This window comes from Lolium perenne, chromosome 4 (assembly GCF_019359855.2).
Source record: "Lolium perenne isolate Kyuss_39 chromosome 4, Kyuss_2.0, whole genome shotgun sequence".
Classification (NCBI taxonomy): domain Eukaryota; kingdom Viridiplantae; phylum Streptophyta; class Magnoliopsida; order Poales; family Poaceae; genus Lolium; species Lolium perenne.
In genome coordinates this window covers 89,986,788-90,005,339 of record NC_067247.2, presented here as the reverse complement: position 1 = coordinate 90,005,339, position 18,552 = coordinate 89,986,788, and the positions used below count along the sequence as shown (strand labels likewise).

Sequence of the window (18,552 nt, the reverse complement as noted above, 5' to 3'; positions counted from 1 at the left end):
TACAGTACGGTCATATATAACAAATGTACAATACGGTCATATATAATGATGTACAATACGGTCATACGTTCCAAGTGCGTCATACGGGTTTTAATATGGTTATTACACATAACTCTTAATTATTCCTTAATGCCCATCGTGCCCTTAATTATGAAGGGGAAAAGATCTGGACTGTTGATGTGTTTAAGTTTAGAAGAAAGGGGTGCACTGAAGCAAAAGTGCTTAACATGATGACGACAATAACATCAGGTTGGCTAATTCAGAGGCACTTCAGCAGTGTTCCAGCAGGCGTTTGAACCAATAGGCCGACTTCTTCGGGTAGCGCTCGAGAGTGTTGAAGTCGACGTAGACGATGCCGAACTTGGACGTGTAACCCAAGAGCCACTCAAAGTTGTCGAGGAGAGCCCACGCAAAGAAGCCATGCACATTGGCACCGCCGTCGATGGCTCTCTTCAGCTCGCTGAGGTAGCTCTGGTAGTACCCAACCCTTGTGTCATCTTGCACATACTCATCGCGGGTAAGGTTCCCAGGTTGATCCATTCCTGACGACATGATGATAAGATTAGTGATGTATATGCATGATAAGATGATTGAGAGTTATGAAGTCGAAAACTGGATTACAAAACCAAAAGGAAGAGATACACGGAGCTGTATTCAGTACCGTTTTCCATTATGAGAACTGCTGGATTTCCATACTTCTGCCTGATGTAGTTCATACATCCGTACATCCCAAACGGGGTGATGTAGAGCCAATCAGAGTTCGCCTGTAACGATTCACGTGTTGACAACTTCATCATATTAATTTCAAACTCAACAGTGCAAACATGCAGTTTTCGAAGAAAATAAATTGAGCTGAAAATCGTTGCAGCTAAGATGAACTGACAAAGGATGAACTCAAAATAAATATGCAGTGGTGCAAATATACCCTTTTTCCAATCGGTTTGCCCTTTCGCTCATCTGTGAATTTCAGAAACAAAGGATCAACTGACAATATTTATCGATATATATTTATTGATGTGAAACCTACAGCTTAAGTAACTCACAGTTATAATGGACCTGCCAATCCTTTGAGTAGCTAATTGGCGTCTGGTTCAGCAATTTCTCCTGCGTCATGTAGATAGCTGTGTAGTGATTTATCCCAATATAGTCCCATGAGCCCTTGACCAATTTAACTTGATCCGGAGTGAACCTGGGCAACCTCTCTTTCACAATATCTTGCATGGTCTTTGGGTACTGTCCATTAATTAGTGGATCCATATACCTGCATCCAAGCAACAGTTGATTTTTTTTTCTAGTAAAGGGAAATATATAATGCAACCTTTGATATTTAAAAAAATAAACACTCTGTCAAAGGAAACTAGCATGGATGGCCTTACCAACCAACTTGGAAGTCCCTGGCTCTTTGAGCTGCTGCTTGGTCCTCAGTTGAGTTGGTAAGCCCCTCGTACCAACTGAAGTCCAGAACTATTCCAATCTTCCCTTGCTGAGCTGCCTACAAATTTTACTTATTACTATTCCACCAGAAGTCTAGTAAGACTGACGTTAACATAGTTCAAGTAAAATAAAATTACCTGATAGTTATTCCGGTATGTTGCAACTGCATAACCATGTGCTAAGAGAAGATTGTGAGAAACAATGTAAGGTTCTGTTGCTGAGTTCCCACCAGCAGGGCATTTCGTGCACCTTTGAGGAGGTTGATACCCGTTATCATAACCAGTAAGCGCAACTCTGCTTGGTTCATTGAATGTAAACCAGTTCTTTACACGGTCACCAAAGGTCTTGAAACAGAAGTCTGCGTAATCTGCAAATAGATCCCTGAAAAAGAATATCATGAAAATAATCACGCATTTCTCATATTGCAAGCCTTTACACTGGAGTTATAGCATGCTGCATCTACCTATAGAGACATATAGAGTTTGTTTGTTCTGCAGTCAACTTTTGGGTAAACATACAGAAACATCCACATTCTTTAAAATTGCTGAGCACTTATAAATTATAGTATAATAAAGAATTATAAATTGTAAAACAGTAACTAGTATATTATGTAAACCATTTGTCGTGTATGCTTCTAATTCCACAACAATAAGTCTAGACTACCTCTGAACGAAGATGTAAATCTAACACATTATTAGTACAGAAGGAAGATCAAATACTAGTTTAAGCTACGTACCCTGTCTTAGGTGTCAAAAAAAAAACTTACCCTGTCTTTGCATTTAACCAGCCTTGATACTTCTTCTCAAGTGCAAGAGGGAGATCATAGTGATGAAGATTGACATAAGGAGTGATGCCTGTTCGGTTTACATGGAAACATTCAGATACTAATGTATTCAGGTTCTCATGATGCAGAAGCCGGGGTTACTATCCCCATTTCGAAAAAAAAAAACTAATGTATTCAGGTTCTCATGGCAGTTTCACAGAAAATTTGAAACAGATGCTTTTGCTATGCTGTACCTTTGTGAAGCAGGTAGTCTATCAAACTGTTGTAGTAAGCTACACCCTCTTGGTTAACTTGCCCTTCACCATCTGCAGAAATCAAAGACGTGCGAGTCAGAAAAATATGGTAGTTATCATAACTAATTAAGTTATTTTTTTGAATTTTAACTAATTAAGTTATGTATGAGCATGCTAACACTCCAGTGAAATTGTGTGTACCTGGGAAGATTCTAGACCAGGATATAGAAAAGCGGTAGGCATCGAAATTGAGTCCTTTCATGAGGTCGACATCTTCCTGTTCCAGCGTAAAGGGATTAAGCGTGAGGCCCTAGAATTCTTTTCCCACATTTTTTGATGTATGAATATGTATTTCCAGTCAGTAACGCATGGGGCGGTGTCAACTTTCGTGAATTCTGAGTTTCAGTGTTACTCTGAGGAGGTTGCTATGACTACTACTATAAACGTTACAAGTTAATATGATTACTCATATAAACGTTACATTTTGTTCAAAAAAAAAATATAAACGTTACATAGTCATCCCGTGGGCTTAACGATCTCTGTTTTACTCCTAATACATACTATAGCACCTTCAAAAAAAAAGTACCTTGTAGCGATGATACTGATCTGTGGTAACGTCTGCATTTTGGTTTCCCGGGATCATCCCTGCTCATTCCACCAAAGTATAAGAAAGTGTTAGCTGTGGAAGAATTCCATTCCTCAGAGAAAGGGAGTTTGACTGATCAAGGTCAGACGGTACAAAGTCCTAGCCGATTGTTCAGCGGCCGATAATACTACATGTGTAGGATTACCTGGGATGTGGGTAAGTTCGTCCCATACGGATGGCCCGCGGCCGCCTCCGGCCGCCATGCCTTCCACCTGGTACGCCGACGTCGCCGTCCCGAAGACGAAGCCCTTGGGGAACGACGCCCGGCTCAGACAGGGCGGCATCCCCGCCCCCGCGGCGCTCGCGCATGCTTCTCCGCCATGGTACGCGGCCACCAGGGCAAGCACTAGCAGTAGCAGCGCCGACCTCGCGGTCATCTCGCAGCGGGCAGTGGCAGCCTGAGCTCACACCGATCGACCAACGGGCAAGTGCTAGTGCAAGCTACTGCAGTCTCTCTTCAAGTATATATATCTGCGGGCGGCGCGCGTCCTAACCTTGCGGCGTCGCAATAATTGCCGGCGGCGCGGTAGAGCGGACATGGGGTTTTCTTCCGATCAGAGACGTATCGTATAAAGCACGGATGCGTTGTGCTGGCGGCCTGGCGCTAAAAGAGCTTACAAGACAGAGTTCTAATTTCAAAAACGGCAAGCAACAAAAGAGCGGCTACTGCTACCCCCATGTCCCATTGCACTCGATCTCTTTAAGTACATTACATATTTGTGGGCGGCGCGCGTCCTAACATTGCGGCGTCGAAGCAATGGAGCTCTATCTTTGGACGTGGGTTTTATTTCGATCAAAGGCTTTATCGTGCTACCAGCTTACAAGATATCAGTATACATACTTCTTTTCATAAAAAAACGCCACAGTCGGCATGCGCCACGCAATTCCCATGACTAGGACTGACCAGAAAAAAAGCTATGATGTAGAAACGAGAAACAGCGACAAGACAGCACTTCCCAGCGAGAATAACACTCACAACACCGACCATTGCTGCAAAAGGGAGGTGACAAGGAACACCGCACTGATGGATCCAGAAGCAACCTTCTTACGGAAAATCAAGCGATTTCTGGTACTCCCTTGGCTTCGATAAGGAACTTGCATTCCAGCTGGAGTCCGATCCTACATGGCCGGTGGAGCAGCAACTCTGAGGCAGCGCGTTGGCCATGCCCTTACAAGGTATCAGTATGTAGACTTCTTTTCACAAAAGAACGCTACACTAGGCATGCACCACGCAATTCCATGACAAGGACTGGCCAGAACAAAAGCTATGATGTAGAAACGAGCAACAACGACAACACAAGCACTTCCCAGCAAGAACAACACTCACAACACCGACCACTGCTGCAAAAGGGAGGTGACAAGGAACACCGTACTGATGGGTCGAGAAACAATCTTCATACGGAAAATCAAGCGATTTCTGAATGCCCGTGCCGGGAAAACTTGAATAGAGCAGGCGCGCTGTCTGCGCACCTTCACATTTTTTTGACTTTTCTTTCTTATATCTCTGAAATTATATCATATTTCGGATTTTTATTTACAATTTCAAGTTTCAAATTATTTTAAAATTCTAAATAAATTATTGAAATATATATATATATACATAATGGCATCAAAAATTCGAAATATTGTTCCCACGTTCTAGTTGTTATGTTCAAGTGATCTACGAACACTAGAAAGCGGGCCTTTAGTCCTGGTTGGTAATGGTCTTTAGTCTCGGTTTTGCAACCGAGACTACGTAATCGGTACTAAAAGGGGATTTAGTCTCAGTTGCGTTACGAACCCAGACTAAAGACCCTCCACCTAAGCTGTGAGCGCACGCCGGAGCGGAGGACCTTTAGTCCCAGTTTGTAACACCAACCGGGACTAATGGCCATGCCGTCTATTTTTTATTTAATTTTTTTCTTAAAAAAATTCACCCCTCTTTTGTTCTATTTTTCCAGAATTTCTAGTATTTGAGTTGTTTGACCAGTTTAGTCTCTAACTACACTTAATCTCTAGTCAAATTACTTAGTCGTGATCAAACTTTCCGATCGGTCACCAATCTTCAAACTGCTCCAGCACTAGCACGTTTAACTTCTGAGTTCCTTCCGTCCGGCTTCCAAGTGCTTTGCATGCACGTTATTGATTAATATCATATCAATCCTATTAATATGCTGGTCACGATGTGACACTTCTTTATTGTTTCAATTTGAAATAATTATTTTATTAAACAAAAGAAATGATGTAATTATAATCTTGAATAAATAAATAACAATATATATTTTTATTTTTTAAATTCCATCTTTCCCTTTGGCAGTTTGAGAATCTAAAAATTGGCTAACCAATGTAACTTTTCGCGTAAATAGATTTTCATATATTAAACATGTTTTCGAGTTCGAATGTAAAATATATTGCCATTTTACCGAAAAATATAGCTTTTTGAAAAAATAAGTCAAAATTCATGTTTATTATTTTTCATAATAACTATATCACCTAACCTACCAACACATAAAAGGATTTTTATTTTTGAAATTACTATCATTTTATTTTGTCTTTTACAAAGGTAAAAAAGGCGATGGGGGGAGGGGGATGGAGACAAAAAACCTACAAAACCTTTAGTCCGGGTTGGTGTCTCCAACTGAGACCAAAGGGTAGACCTTTATTTCCGGTTGGAGACACCAACCAGGACTAAAGAGGCTCGCACCAACAGGCCTGCGGCAACCCCTTTACTCCCGGTTGGTGTCTCCAACCGGGACTAATGGTCTCGTTTGAACCAGGACTAAAACCGTGCAACATCCTAGCCGTTTGGATCCAAATGCGACCCAGACTAATGCTCCGGGCAGCTCCGAACGAAAGCCTCATTTTCTACTAGTGGAAATTTCAAGTTCGAAGATTATATCGTGTGAGAGATACGAAAATGAGAAGTTGTTTGAGAGGGGGAAAAAGGCTAGCATGAATCTTGATGCAGTATAGAAAGTCTAGATACGGATGCGCACTAAGCACCTACTCTGAAAGTCCTCTCTCTGCAACAGAAATAGCACACACATATAAACCAAATTGATATTTGCTACCGCTTCTCCAATCACAACAGTAAAAAAAAGGCCACTCATGCATATTCATGGGAGTGGCTATGTTTATCTACATGATAGTGAAAATTTCCTCCAAGATGGATCTATATAGGGTAAGAAAATAGGGGTGGGTTGTGAACGAACGTACCGGAACTAGATAGCCTCGTTGGAGGTTCGGGATACGTGTTGCATAGGGCAAGAATAACGGATATGGTGTTTTGGCTCATAGACGTAGAAGCACCTATTATGATAAATATATTTTAAATATATTTTAAAATATTTTAATATTTTGAAATAAAATCCTGAGTGTGCATCCTCACATTCCATGTTAGGTCACAAAAGTTCGGCACGAAAAAACATTTTGTGTGTGCTACGTAAAAAGACAAAAAAAAAATGTCTCATTGAAAGTTATTTTGGAGCGTCGAAAATTATAATTTTTTACACTGGCCACAAAAAATAATATTTTTCAGTGAAACTTCGTGTGCGAACATAGAATGTCTGAATGTATACCCTGATATTTTTCAATTTTTTTAGATATTTTAAAATATAATTTTAAATAATGGGTACATCTACAACTATGAGCCAAGCTAGATTTTCCAAGAATAACAGTTATTGTGGTATATGTACGTGCGGTGTACTCAACTATATCCGTACATGTATGTATATCAGCTCTAACATCATCCCTTAATGTAAACTTTGGAAAAGATTTAAATTACGCGTAAACTCAGGTAGATTCCTAACTGGAAGTGCTTTAGTAAAACCATTTACAACTTGATTTTTACCGGAAACAAAATTTATATCTAGCCTCTTGTCTACAACTCGTTCCCCCACAAAGTGAAAATCAATTTCAATATATTTGGTACGAGCATGGAAGACTGGATTTGTAGATAAATATGTTGCACCAAGGTTGTCACACCAAAGGCAAGGTTTCTCTTGTAATTTAACTATTAAGAAGTTCTTCAACCCATATCATTTCAGCTATGGCATTGGGTAAGGCTTTGTATTCAGCTTCTGTATTTGAGCGAGAAACTGTGGCTTGTTTCCTAGCACTCCAAAAATTTAAATTTTATCCTACAAATATAGCAAAACCTCCTATAGAATGTCTATCATCAAGACAACTAGCCCAATCTGCATCTGAAAAGGCACTCAAAAGAGTGGAATTAGAAGGCTGAGAAGTGGTACCAATATTAATTGTGTTCTTGACATAATGCAAAATTCTCTTAATATCTATCCAGTGAACAGTGTAGCAGCACGAAAGTATTGACGAACTTTGTTGACAGAGAATGCCAAGTCTAACCGTGTAAGTGTGAACTATCGCAAAGCACCAACTATACTGCAATATTTTGCACTATCCTCTGGACTAGGAGGATTCACTACAACAAGTGATAGAGGATCTGTAGCAGACAGAGGTGTAGGTGCATACTTACATTTGCGCATACCAATTTTATCAAGTAACTAGGCATATTTTTCCTATGTCGACACTAGGCCCGTTGAGTTTTGCTTAACTTCAATACCCAAGACCAGCAAAATCCTCACTGAGAGCTCGAAGCAAGACATTCATAACATGATCTGAGGAACTTGTAACAATAATATCATCAATATAGATTAAGAAAAACATAGTGCACTATAAGAAAAGTTGCTATGGGTGACGAATTTCAAGTCCGACCTTGGTTATTGATGCACGCATCTCAAAACTTTTTTTTCTCGTTTTTGAGGCCATCTAGCACCACGGAACTGTGAAAAACGTCGCGCATGGTGGCTCGAGAGGTGGTGCATGATGAATTCTAGGGTGCGCCGGCCAAGTCAACGTAAATCTGTATCCCCAAGCGTTGTAGGGCCCAGATGGCAACATCTCTAGCGTTGTTTTTTTTTTCGATCGCGCCCTCTCGTTCATGTTCTCTAATCGAGCCGTTGATGCTGCTAGCTCATGGGTCCTGCATGTCATCCTCTCTTAATGATACATATATTTTTTTTGTATTTTTTGACCCCTGATTTTTTGCTACTTCACTTTTTCTTTCGGTCTCGTGTCGCCTTCGAACCGTTGTGGCCGCTCTTGCAAAATGAGACACATATGTTATCCTCTATATACAATAAAAGTTTCCTTTCTTGGATTATTTTTTGCACCTGATATTTGGCCACTTGGCTTTTTATTTCGATTCCATGCCGCCTTGTTAATATTGAGGACGCTGCTGGCAGATCCACCCCACATGACATCATCTCTGAACTATAAATGTTTTCTTTCTTAGATTTATTTTTGACCCTCATTTTGGGCTACTTGCCTTTTTCTTTGGATCTCCTGTCGCCTTTGAATGTTGATATGGGTCCCACATATCATCCTCTCTAAACGATAAACCTTTCATTTCTTGGATTTTTTCACCCGTGATTTGTGGCTACTTGATTTTTTCATTGGATCCCATGCCGTCTTGTTAACGTTGAGGATGCATGTGCAAAATAGGTCCCACATGTCATCCTCTCTGAATGATAAATATTTTTTTCTTGGAATTTTTTTCGCTCGTGATTTCTAGCAAATTAACTTTTTGTTTGGATCCTCTACTGCCTTGTTAATGTTGAGGAGATTGCGGGCTCATGGGACCCATATGTCAGCCTCTATGTGCAATAAACCTTTCCTTTCTTGGATTATTTTTTACCCCTGATTTCTGTATAGTTGGATTTTTCTTTCAATCCCCTGTCGTCTTGTTAACGCTGAGGACACTGCTGCAAGATGGATCCCATATGTCAGCATCTCTAAACTATTTGGATTTATTTTTTACCCGTGATTTCCTCCTACTTAAATTTTTTCTTTCGATCCCCTACAAAAATTTTAACGTTGAGGAGGCTATGGGTCCCTGATGTCAGCATCTTTGAACAATAAGTGTTTCTTTCCTTGGATTACTTTTACCCGTGATTTCTGCCTACTTCTTTTTCTTCCGTTTCCTTGCCGCCTTGTTGACATGGCAGGATGATGGGTCCCTTGATGTCAGCTTCTATGTATAGGAAAATGTGTGATATCTCGATTATTTTTTACACGTGATATTAAGAGATACTTGCTTTTTTTAATCCCTTCTGCTTGAGTTTAAGTTCTAAACGTTAAGGGCGCTGGTGAGGGAAGAGAGGTGACCGGAGGTAGCCCCATTCGTGGTTCCCCCTCCAATCTTCCTGCAGCGACGGACCACAGGTCTCTGTTTCTGCCTTTTTGATCGGCGTCTCCATAGGTTGCGAAATAAAATCCCATGGGGGTATGTATAGTTGGTTTTAGGTTCACACTGAGTTGGTGGCGTAAGTTTTGTGGAAAATGGGCACTCGAGGATCCAATGAGCCTCCATGGCGCGGATCAACATACATAACATTCCATGGGCCTTATTGGCCACCCTGTTGATCACATGATGCCCCACTTTAATTAGCTTGTTAGATCTGTATCAAAAATCCTAAAGCATGTTCTTTGAATTTTCCCCTTTTTTGACTCCTGTAGCCCGTAGAATGTCAAAAACTCTAAAAGAAGGTTTTTCTGCTTCCTAGAATTTAGTATCAAAATAACAGGGACTTTGTGAAGAATCTCCGAAGTAAAACATGTTTAAAACCTCACATATCATGCAATCATCATGGAATATCTTATGATAATCACGAAAGTTTATGCATACATACTACATGTATAAACATGCATCCGAAGACTCCGAGTAATAACTGAAAACGTAGCGAGAATAGATTGTACCATCCCGACGTGCCTCACCGGGTAGGGATCTTTCTTATTATATAGTAGGTATAATTACAGAGTTTGAAACTTATACTATACGTATAACACACGTATTCTAACACCCACCCTCAATCTCTACTGGGGAAAGATTGAGATTACGCTTACAAAGCTCATACAAAGGCAAAGGAAGAGGTTTAGTGAAGATGTCAGCAACTTGATCCTTCGAAGAAATGAATCGAATTTGCAGACACACGCTCACGGACAAAATGAAAATCTACTTCAATATGCTTTGTCCTTGCATGGAAGACTAGGTTAGATGACAAATATGTAGCACCAATATTGTCACACTATAGCACCGGAGGCTGGACTTGAGTAACACCAAGTTCGTGCAATAATGGCTATACCCAGACAAGCTCAGTTGTAGCTCCGGTTGTGCGTTCGGTTAATATGGTTAATTCGGTTCGGTTAATTCGGTTATACGGTAAATACAGTTTCAATACTTCGGTTAATACGGTTATGTATAAAAATACGGTTCGGTTTCGGTAATAGCTGTTAAACTTCGGTTCGGTTTCGGTAATAACCAAACTAACCAAAGTTGACGCGAATTTTAGATTCAAAACTAATTTTTATGGTCATATTGTTCATTATTTATATTTCACTAAAGATTTTGCAAGAGAGGAAAATAAAAAGTAAAGGAATTTCGAACAAAGTAAAATATGGATGTATTTTGCATAACCGTACTAAAGGATTCGCCAAAGTGGGAAAGAAAAAACAAAAAAAAATGGCGGGTCGAAGTCAACCTATGGTGACACAGGCAAACAATCATGTGGCCAAACCACCACGCTAGTGCACCTTACATGAAAGGTACTATAATATCCCAGGTTTAGAGGCTATAAAATGAGAGAATATCAAAGTGTGCATTGCATTCATGCATAGAAAATCTGGGGAATTTTGGCGCTTTCAAATATAACTTACCACAGTAACTGAAGTTTCACTTGACTTGCTGGAATTGAAGTAGATCATCAAGTCAAGCGCTATAAACTTCACTGTGATCTTTGCTAAAACCTTGTTTTGGATAGAGATGATTTGATCTATGGGGCAGATCAAATAGAATTAGCTTTACTATAACAACACCTTAAGTAAGGGTCAACTACAAGATTTTATAAAAGATCTCAACATGACATTCCTTACAACAACACATGAATAATAATTCAACCATAAATCAAAGAACATGAATAATTAAGAAATTATTCTTTACTTATCTTTTCTATGTCTTTTCTACTTAATCAATGTTCCTACAATGATGCACATGGTATATCTTCAACTACAATATTGTACCTAAGCCAAGGACATTCATATTCATTCTTTTTTTTTTTGAACCTTGAGACTGTGGGGAAAAAACCCCACAGTAATTTATTAAAGCCAAGTTAAAAGTATGTACAAGAAAGAAAACAAAGGGTTAGTCCTAGCTGTACAAAAACTAAACAGATGGAGAAAGCTAAATGAGGCTGCCTATCCTTGAAATGATGGTCTCTGATACTGGAAAATTTTGTCAAGTGTTTCCTCTTAATCCTATGCACAAGCATGGATATATCATGAACAAAAACCCTTCTTCCATCCTTGAAATGATGGTCTCTGATACTGGAAAATTTTGTCATTTCTCTGCTTCCTTATGTTCCAACAGGCAAGGATCACAACCTCCATGAAAAAAAGGTTTAGCCAAACCCACTCTTGCCCTGGCAGCTGAAGTTTGAATATCTCTGCCCTGCAACCAATCTATCTGCAGATATGTCCAAACCCTCCGACTAAAATTACACTCAAAAAATAAGTGCATTCTGTCCTCATAAGCTCTAGTAAAACATAATTCACAATGAGTATCTTCTGTAGCCTGCCAGTGTCGTCTCTTCAGCATGTCCCTGGTGTTTAAACGATCACTGATCAAAAGCCATGCAAAGAACTCGTGCTTCATAATGCAGGACGACTTCCATATCCATTTATAGATTCCAATTACTTGAATGTGCTCATGAATGTGCTTATAATACTTAGATGCAGTATATGTGCTTCCCCAAGAATAGGTCCAAGAATCATTTCCCACAGACAATGGATTTCGCCTCATATTAGTAGTCAATTCCTGCAACTCCTCAAATGCTTGCAAGGATAGAGGCAAGTGAAAAAGCTGTGTAATATCAGCTGCTGCATATACCTCCTAAGCAGTGAGCTTCTCATCCAAAGCATAAGAGTAAATTCTTGGATACCTTTCATGTAAAGGAGTGGTAGAGTTCTCAAATTTCCAACTGTCCAACCAGAACATAAAAGTATCTCCCTTGCCAGGCAAGACTATTGTCACTTGTCTATACCTGTCCAAAAACTTACAAACATCCTTCCACCAGAAAGATCCACAAAGATTCTCAGCCTGAGGGACAGTTGTCTGATAATAAGTTCTCCAGATGAGCTTGACCCAAGGAACCTCTGCCTTATTATAGAACTTATCCAAAAATTTCAACAGCAAAGCCTCATTATGCTTCTCAAAGTTAACAATGCCAACTCCTCCCTTACTCTTGGGTTTACAAAGCATTTCCCAAGCTGGCAAAGACTGCTTAGGGGTGTCAATGTTGTCCCTCCAAAGACACTGCCTAAGAATTCTATTTAACTGATTCAGTATACCAGGGGAATTTCAATAGATCATAAAAAGAAAGTAGACATGGATGACAAAGCAGAGTCCACCAACTATAATCTAGCCCCCTGAGATAAGAAGCTTGAAATACTTGTAAGTTTTCTTTCCAACCTGGTGACAATAGGAGTCAAATGTTGAATTTTTGGTTTTGCTGTACCCAGTGGCAAACCCAAATAAGTGAAGGGAAGTGAGGCCACTTGGCACCCAAAAGAATTTGCTAACTGCTGCATTTCCTCTCCTTTCACATTGATTGGAACCATGCTAGACTTCTGATTGTCGTCGTGGTGAACAGACAGATGCCATGGGATGGCTTAAGTTGGGGCCGAGTTGGACGCTAGAGGATTCGGGAGAGGGTTTTTGGATTAGATTGGATGAACTTCCGGGTGCTTTCCTCAAGAACTTGGCCTAGGCCAAAGGTAGAAGAAGAGAGACATGTTGGAGATATGCCCAAGAGGCAATAATAAAAGTGGTTATTATATATCTTTATGTTTATGGTGAATGTTTATATACCATGCTATAATTGTATTAACCGAAACATTAGTACATGTGTGATATGTAGACAACAAGAAGTCCCTAGTATGCCTCTTAAACTAGCTTGTTGATTAATGGATGATTAGTTTCATAATCATGAACATTGGATGTTATTAATAACAAGGTTATATCATTATATGAATGATGTAATGGACACACCCAATTAAGCGTAGCATAAGATCTCGTCATTAAGTTATTTGCTATAAGCTTTCGATACATAGTTACCTAGTCCTTATGACCATGAGATCATGTAAATCACTTATACCTGAAAGGTACTTTGATTACACCAAACGCCACTGCGTAAATGGGTGGTTATAAAGGTGGGATTAAGTATCCGGAAAGTATGAGTTGAGGCATATGGATCAACAGTGGGATTTTGTCCATCCCAATGACGGATAGATATACTCTGGGCCCTCTCGGTGGAATGTCGTCTAATGTCTTGCAAGCATATGAATAAGTTCATAAGAGACCACATACCACGGTATGAGTAAAGAGTACTTGTCAGGAGACGAGGTTGAACAAGGTATAGAGTGATACCAAAGATCAAACCTCGGACAAGTAAAATATCGCGTGACAAAGGGAATTGGTATTGTATGTGAATGGTTCATTCGATCACTAAAGTCATCGTTGAATATGTGGGAGCCATTATGGATCTCCAGATCCCGCTATTGGTTATTGGTCGGAGTGAGTACTCAACCATGTCCGCATAGTTCGCGAACCGTAGGGTGACACACTTAAAGTTGGATGTTGAAATGGTAGAACTTGAATATGGAATGGAGTTCAAATATTTGTTCGGAGTCCCGGATGAGATCCCGGACATCACGAGGAGTTCCGGAATGGTCTGGAGAATAAGATTCATATATAGGATGTCATTTTATGTGAATTAAAATGATGCGGAAGGTTCTATGGAAGGTTCTAGAAGGTTCTAGAAAAGTCCGGAAGAAACCACCAAGGAAGGTGGAGTCCACATGGGACTCCACCTCCATGGCCGGCCAACCCTAGTGGGGGAGGAGTCCCAAGTGAACTCCCCCTTAGGGGGCCGGCCACCCCCCCCCATATGGGAGGTGGAACTCCCACCTCTAGTGGGAGTCCTAGCTTGGCTAGGTTTCCCCTCCATATGGAAGGTTTTTGGTTCGGGTCTTATTCGAAGACTTGGAGACCAACTCTTGGAGTTCCACCTATATAATGAGGACCAAGGGGGAGGGGGCCGGCCACCTCAAACACCACCAAGGTGGCCGCACCCTATAGTGGCCGGCGCCCCCCTTTCCCCAAACCCTAGCCGCCCCGCTCCTCCACTTCCCGCACGCTTAGCGAAGCTCTGCCGGACTTCTCCACCACCACCGACACCACGCCGTCGTGCTGTCGGATTCAAGAGGAGCTACTACTTCCGCTGCCCGCTGGAACGGGGAGGTGGACGTCGTCTTCATCAACAACCGAACGTGTGACCGAGTACGGAGGTGCTGCCCGTTCGTGGCACCGGAACCGATCGTGATCAAGATCTTCTACGCGCTTTTGCAAGCGGCAAGTGAACGTCTACCGCAGCAACAAGAGCCTCATCTTGTAGGCTTTGGAATCTCTTCAAGGGTGAGACTCGATAATCCCCTCGTTGCTACCGTCTTCTAGATTGCATCTTGGCTTGGATTTCGTGTTCGCGGTAGGAAATTTTTTGTTTTCTATGCAACGTTATCCTACAAGACACAAGGAAGAACTCTGCTCTAGATCTTTCTCTATATTGATTTCAACAGAATACAGGTTCGTGCATACATCTCATCGTGCCCGTGAAGGGGAGTGCCCCCTCTCCTTATATAGGGGAGAGGGTGGCTTACAGGGGAAGAAACCCTAATGGCATGTTTGAACAGACAAACTACTTTACAAAGCTACTTTAATCATAGGTGATGCCGGTATCTTCTTTAATCAGGGAGACTGACGTCCTCCGGTTGCTTTTGGCGTCACCTTCCTCTTTGGCGTCAGGGCTTCATTTAAAGTTACTTTGCTTAGGTCATCCTTGTCCTCTAGCTCTTGAGAGAATCTTTAACCAGTCCTGCCGACGTGCTACAGTGCACTTCTTACCGGCAGTCCGGTGTCTTCTTAGCCCATACCGGTATACCTCTCTTTGGGGATACCGGTATAGATTTACTTAGCCAATCGTTTAACTTTGCTCTCCGGAATGAACATCAAACCGGTATCTTGATGGCTCAAACCATCCGGTTTGGCATGCCTTTGGCATACCGGGGGTCATCCCCCCAACATTAGTCCCCGAAGCTGGTATAGTCCGGTGGATTTTATCCGACGGGCCATGCCAGGTTTCTATCTCACAAGGTACCGGTTTGATCTTTCCGGCACCCTGTTCGAAGATGCCGGCCTCTTTGCCTTAGCTTCTTTCTGTTACTTTCCGGACTCTTCCGGTATCTTATGACATTAAACTCCTCCTCGGTGAAGTCGAGAATTTCTTGGGTACAGTGCCTGTCAGAGACATGCGCACTGTATCTGACGCGCCAGTGTCAGGGGTCACTTCCCTTCGGCTTCCGCGCCTGCATTTAAACTCCTCCTCGGTGAAGAAGTAAGAGATTACGCAATCCGGGTTGCTTTCCGGTAGCTTTTTGATGTGAAACTAACTGTCTTTCTACCCTTTTTCAGGCGGAGCAGCGCTTCCCTCGCATTGCTGCAGAGAAGCGAGGCCCTAAACGGAAGCGGCCTCTGGATACGGTCGATCCGGATCCTTACGTCACTTGGACCGATCTTAAGATGGGTCGCACCCACACCCCGCGCCCCAGTAAGTTGTCATCCGAAACTCCCGATTCCAGCGATGATGTTAATATCCTTGTGGTATCTTTTTCCTTCATCTTCTCATATGTTTTCTTGTCGCAGATGCTTCCTCAGCCAGCGCTAACCCACCGGTGCTGGAGCACGCTGTGCCGCTTCAGGCCGAGGTCAGTGACGAATTCCTGGAGAGACTCTTCTCCGAGGATAAGAAAAAGAAGGCGCCGGCAACCGAAGCCGGCTCCAGCGAGGCTCCTCCCGCCAAGCGCCCCCGGACAGAAGTTGTCGGCGGGAAGCCGGTTACCAAGAAGCATTACAAGAAGCGGCAGATGCCGGTCTCTTCCGGGTAAGCTCTTGTTTCTCTTTTGCCGAGGTTTTTCTTTCTGCTTTGTTTTGCCGAGTTTTTCTTCCCGGTTGCTTTTCTGAATCCTTTTCCTTATCTTTTTTAGTGCTGCGCTCAAGCTCTCCAAGAGCACCGAGGGAACCGCAAGGCCCTCGCCTTCTCCTCAGCCAAGCCCGGTACCAGAAGGTACCGGCAACTCTTCTGCCTCCCCTCTGGGAGGTACTACAAGTGCGGGGCGCGTGGCCCCTACACCTCCTGATCACCGCGCGGAGGGAGAGCACATCTCCCCTCCAGAAACACAAGACCGCGGCGCCAACACCGAAGATGCCGGGGGGATCGACCCTTTGGCTCCTACCGCCCCGAAGAGAAAAAGGAAGAAGGATGCCAGCTCCTCTCCCTCTAAAGCTGCGCCGGACTCCTCCGCGCCTCCTCCAGAGACTCCCATCATCGAGCCAGCTAGAGCCGATGCAACGTCGCTGCCAAGCAAGGGACCTAGCGCGGCTGAGCTCATGCCGTCTCCGCGTCCAAGACCCACGGCTTCGGGGGGCCTCCGGTTTTCCAAGCCGCAAGCTTCCGCGGTAACTTCCTCGACCAGCTCCGGCCCGCAGTCCCTGGCACTGCACGCCGGTCGCGCCGCCATCGTGGTTGGGGAAACGGCTCCAGCCCCGCTGGGCCGGATTACCGAGCTCACGCACGGAGGCAATGAGCTGGGGCATCTTCTCGATTACGCTGAAAAGTGGAATCGGGCGGATGAGTCCCCAGCGACGCGCGACTTGGGGAAGGACAAGCTGCCGCTGGTGGATCCTTCCGGCCCCCAGAGCACCGGTCAGCATTTTAGCCGGTTGCTGCGCGCCGTGAAGGAGCTCGACAATGCTTGGCACGACGCCAACAACAACATTGTGGTAAGTTGAACCAATCTTTTTGCAATTTTCCATCTTATGCCGGTTTCATTCTTAAAAGATCATGTATATCTTCCCAGTCCCCGAGTTTCGGGTTGAGAGCGCAGCTCTGAGCGCGAAACTTCCTCAAAAATTTTCGAAACCGGCACCTTTCTCATAGTTACTTTCCTTTGAACAGAGCACGGCGGATGCCCGGAAGCGCCTCTTCGAGGAGCTTCTGTGGGAGCACCGGGACTTTTCCGAGGCGCACAACAAGTGCCAAGGTTCGCCTTTTTATCTCCGGCCTCTTTTTACTGGTTGGTTTTTCTTCTTCGTTACTTATAAGTTTCTTGTACAACAGCTATCCCGGAAGCTTCCGTCGAAGTCCTCCAGAAGCAGCTTGCTGACCTCCAAGGTATTTTCTTTCCGGTTAACTTGTTTTTCTGCATCCTACCGGTTATTTTTTGCTAACGTGTGTTTTTTCTGGACTCTAGCTGAAAAGGAGCAGCTCGTCCAGGATCACCGCAAGGCTCTGGACGCCCAGGAAACCATTTCCAAAGGGCTGAAGGACCAACTCATCCAGATTGGGCTTCAGTGTTGGAGATATGCCCAAGAGGCAATAATAAAAGTGGTTATTATATATCTTTATGTTTATGACAAATGTTTATATACCATGCTATAATTGTATTAACCGAAACATTGATACATGTGTGTTATGTAAACAACTATGAGTCCCTAGTAAGCCTCTTAACTAGCTTGTTGATTAATAGATGATTAGTTTCATAATCATGAACATTGGATGTTATTAATAACAAGGTTATATCATTGTATGAATGATGTAATGGACACACCCAATTAAGCGTAGCATAAGATCACGTCATTAAGTTATTTGCTATAAGCTTTCGATACATAGTTACCTAGTCCTTATGACCATGAGATCATGTAAATCACTTATACCGGAAAGGTACTTTGATTACATCAAACGCCACTGCGTAAATGGGTGGCTATAAAGGTGGGATTAAGTATCCAGAAAGTATGAGTTGAGGCATATGGATCAACAGTGGGATTTGTCCATCCCGATGATGGATAGATATACTCTGGGCCCTCTCGGAGGAATGTCGTCTAATGTCTTGCAAGCATATGAATAAGTTCATAAGAGACCACATACCACGGTACGAGTAAAGAGTACTTGTCAGGAGACGAGGTTGAACAAGGTATAGAATGATACCGATGATCAAACCTCGGACAAGTAAAATATCTCGTGACAAAAGGAATTGGTATCGTATGTGAATGGTTCATTCGATCACTAAGTCATCGTTGAATATGTGGGAGCCATTATGGATCTCCAGATCCCGCTATTGGTTATTGGTCGGAGAAAGATCTCAACCATGTCTACATAGTTCACGAACCGTAGGGTGACACACTTAAGGTTTGATGTTGTAATAGTAGAACTTGAATATGGAATGGAGTTCGAAGTATTGATCGAAGTCCCGGATGGGATCCTGGACATCACGAGGAGTTCCGGAATGGT

At 42.7% G+C, this 18,552-nt stretch overlaps 1 protein-coding gene across 1 annotated transcript; it reads right to left on the bottom strand.

Moving 5' to 3' along the window:
* On the bottom strand, positions 1-3,740 carry LOC127293258 (beta-glucosidase 7-like). Its single transcript, XM_051322844.2, has 11 exons — positions 3,243-3,740; positions 3,038-3,096; positions 2,653-2,728; positions 2,452-2,523; positions 2,201-2,288; positions 1,572-1,815; positions 1,377-1,492; positions 1,044-1,261; positions 926-957; positions 662-764; positions 1-542 (listed from the first exon to the last, which is right to left on the bottom strand). Exons 1-11 carry the CDS (start codon positions 3,472-3,474, stop codon positions 271-273), a joined length of 1,512 nt encoding a protein of 503 aa, XP_051178804.1. The 5' UTR covers positions 3,475-3,740; the 3' UTR covers positions 1-270.
* Positions 3,741-18,552: the final 14,812 nt, after the last annotated feature.